We start from the raw sequence: 3,736 nt of genomic DNA, 5'->3' as shown, positions 1-3,736 counted from the left end.
GATAGAAATAATAAAATTTCATATAAAATTTCAGAAACCTGAAAAAAGATCACAGTAATTTACCTTGTATTTGGAGATACAGTAATAAAATGAATAAATGAGTATTGGAAGCATGAAGTGACTTCCACTATCTTTTACAAAGTCCACAAATTACCAGAAATTTGAAAGTTTCATTAAAGTGACAGTTATTAAATATATATTTAAAAGCAAATTCAGATTTACATATCAATTGATGGATTGAAATTGATTTATTAGAGAACTTTATTAGAAAAAAATTTTCCTGAAGAAACATCAACTCTACATGTACTAAAATTTGCATTTGGATATAATGTATCAGACGTTGGATCCACTGTGGTCACCACTTATAAATACTCCAAACACCTCCAATAACATACTCATAATGACTCTTCTCAAATTAAAAATTGTCAAAAATTAATTGCCGCCTTGAAATTTCCACCAGTGACTAACAGCACATTCAACTGTATGGATAGAAAAATGAAGTTCCTAAAAGCATAAATTTTGATGAAATTAATTTGGAGAAAAATGAGGCAAAAAATGTTACCAATGATGACATCACAAAACAATGTATTACTATTTATTACATTTAAAATTATGGCACAAAATACTGTTTGTCATTTGTATTGCATTTAATAGATAAGAAATTAATTTTGAAGAAAAAAGTCTTCATATTTTAGCACAGAGGATGGCACCCTTTCTGCTTTTGAAAAAGAGGCCTCATGCTTTCATTTTGTGCTGTGCCCCATAAATTATGCAGGGTATGACCTACCTCCTCTCTACCAAACCTGAGAAAATAAAGAGCATTTCTTCACTTACCAATGATGAGAAGTGTTAGCAATCTACTTGAACAGGAAGTTCACTTGAGCTGAGAGTTTTTATTAGATTAATAGCGGGACGTGTTTAGAAAAGTGATTTATCAATGACTAGAATTGGCGTATAGAAGTTGATATTCCCCCAACTTATTCCGGTAAAACTTTGAAATGTAGCGAATGGGAAATAAAATAACCTATGAGAGGCATGAGCGAATACAAGGATAGCAGTGACTACTGAGTATGTGATAAGTGTCGGGGGTGGTAATGGGAATGTCCTTGAACCCCCTAATTCCTAATAGCTACACTCAACTTTTGATCCACTCAGATTATAACTAACCTCAAAGTTTCTTCATCTCTTATGGCACATCCAAGTCTTAATACTTGATTTTGAGGGATACCTGAGATGAAATCATTTTCCTAGGATTCACTTCCATAAAAGAAGCATAAACTTGTTATAGTTTATTCAGGATGGTCTAGGACTTTAGAATCCCTGATGAAGTCTCACCTACATCTTTCTAAAGCCAAGTTAGCATATAGTGGAAAAAAAAAAAAAGGTAACATACATAGATAAGTCATTGAGTCTACAATGGGAAGAACAAGACGGTTTCTGACATTATTTAGATCTAGACATTCAAGAAACATTTATTTTTCTCTTTATGTATTTTGGAAAATAAATGTAAAATAGTAGAACTGTTATGCTGAATGACAGCTTCAGTTAAACAGTTTCCATGTTCATTTCCACATGAAAAAGAACCATTTTCATTGGGAACCTATTAGCAAAAAATGAGTGCATTTGAAAGTCACGAGAAAAAGCATCATAAAGATAAAAAAGAGAAGGCTTAAAATTACATATATGTTTGAGAGACAATTTTGTCCAGACATGAGGTGACTTTCTTGTGATTCTAGTCCTTGTGATCCAAGAATAAAATAATATTTTACAATTACTGTACACTGATGAAGGGACTTATACCCAAGTCTTGGGTACATATGCAAAAAGCTTTGTCTACATTTTCAAAAAGCAGATTCTCTGAATCATTCTTCTCAGGGCTCCCATCACCTCCTTGTTTCGCAGGCTGTAAATGATAGGGTTGAGCATTGGGGTCAGAATGGTGTAGAAGACAGCCAGAACCTTGTCCTCTGCTGGAGATCTCAGCGATCATGGGCGTAGGTAAGTGTAAGCAAAAGATACATAGCATAAAGTTACCACTGTGAGGTGTGTGCTGCAGGTTGAATAGGCCCTCTTCCTCCCTTCTGTTGAGTGCATGCGGCAGATGGCAAGGAGAACTCGGCCATAGGAACATGCAATGCCAATGAAAGGAAACACAAGAAAGAGGGTGGTACTCACAAACACTGTGTACTCATAGACCCAAGTGTCCATGCAAGCCAGAGTCAACATGGCTGGGACATCACAGAAGAAATGGTTGATGGACCTGGATCGACAATAAGGGATATGGAGGGCATATACAGTGTGGGCACAGGAGTTCATTGAGCCCATTATCCAAGATCCTGTTATCATCAACACACACACTTTTTTGCTCATACGAATGGGATAGTGAAGAGGAAAGCAAATAGCCACATAACGATCATAAGCCATAGATGTCAAGAGCAATGCTTCTGCCCCTCCTAAAGTCAAGAAGAAGAAGCTTTGAAAACCACACCCAATGAAGGAGATAGACTTGTTTCCAAACACAAAATTGAAAGCCATCTTGGGAACAATAGTGGAGATGTAATTTAGGTCAATGAGGGAGAGCTGACTAAGTAAGAAATACATGGGTGTGTGTAGACGGGTGTCTAGGAAGATGAGTAGAATCATGGACAGGTTGCCAAACAGAGCCATTAGAAAAATGAGGACAATGAGAATAAAAAGGAGCAGGCCTATTCTTGATGGTGGAAACAACCCCAATAAAATGAAATCAGTTGATGTTTGAGTATAATTTTCCATGGGGCATTGATGCAATTTTCCTGAAGGCAGATAGAAAAGTCAGTCAATCACAGAATATGAAGCTTTTTTTTTAGTTGTGTAGTATCTAAAATCTTACAGTGCTTAAGTAAATAACTGAATGTTTCTATTTTGTAAAAAAAAAAAACAAAAAACACAACAAATTATTTTTTGACCTAGAGATTAAAATTTGAAGATGCAAGCATTAGTAGCCTAAATCTTTTCTAAGAAACCTTTAATGTCATTAAAAAAACATATATTCACTAAGAATTTATCAGGATACATACATTTAGCTTACGTAAACATACACAAGTATTGCCAAAATCATATGCTTATTCAAAATGCATGCACATAAAATCAACATAAATGCATACATTGTACAGTTATTTTAAGAATAATGTTTGCGACCCATAAAGGATCATTTTTCTTTTATATCTAAGACTTACTTCTAAAACTGCAGCAGCCTATCAGCTTATGTTGAGGAATAATATTTATTTCTTGAGTCCTCTTTGCATACTAATATCAAATAAAACATCCTTGAAGTCAGGTAACACTATTTGGTTCACATGTTCTGAAATTGTGAATGAATACTTGATGTCAAGTACCAATGATACAAAATCTTCTCTTCTTCCTTCTGAATGATACGGTTAGGGTCGACTCTTCAACTTAATATCTATACACCATAGTCATGGCAGGTTCCATAAATCTGCTAGAGTTTCCCAATAACCATATGTTTATAGACATTTCTTATATATTTTATCATAGAGTATCATAGTTATTATCAATCATATTCCAGAATATGGTCTAGTTAAGAGCCGACTCATGTAGTATCCATCACAAATCCAGAGCAGTAGTTCATAGACAATATAAGCAGTAGCCCTTATTATCAATTTTAATAGAATTACCATATGATAGAACAATACCACTTCTGAGTACATGTCCAAGAGAAATGCAATCAGAGTCTAGA

The 3,736-nt window shown here is 34.6% G+C and overlaps 1 protein-coding gene across 1 annotated transcript; it reads right to left on the bottom strand.

Annotated features, from left to right (window-relative positions):
* Positions 1 to 1,833: 1,833 nt before the first annotated feature.
* LOC132677651 (olfactory receptor 2L5) lies at positions 1,834 to 2,772 on the bottom strand. Its single transcript, XM_060629433.3, is given in 1 exon segment — positions 1,834 to 2,772. A coding segment is annotated over 1 exon segment (939 nt).
* Between the last annotated feature and the right edge of the window lie 964 nt (positions 2,773 to 3,736).

The sequence above is a fragment of the Panthera onca genome, chromosome A1 (genome assembly GCF_046562875.1).
Source record: "Panthera onca isolate mPanOnc1 chromosome A1, mPanOnc1 haplotype 2, whole genome shotgun sequence".
In the NCBI taxonomy this organism is placed as follows: domain Eukaryota; kingdom Metazoa; phylum Chordata; class Mammalia; order Carnivora; family Felidae; genus Panthera; species Panthera onca.
Note: the sequence above shows the minus strand (reverse complement) of the source record. Positions and strands in the feature narration are given on the sequence as shown.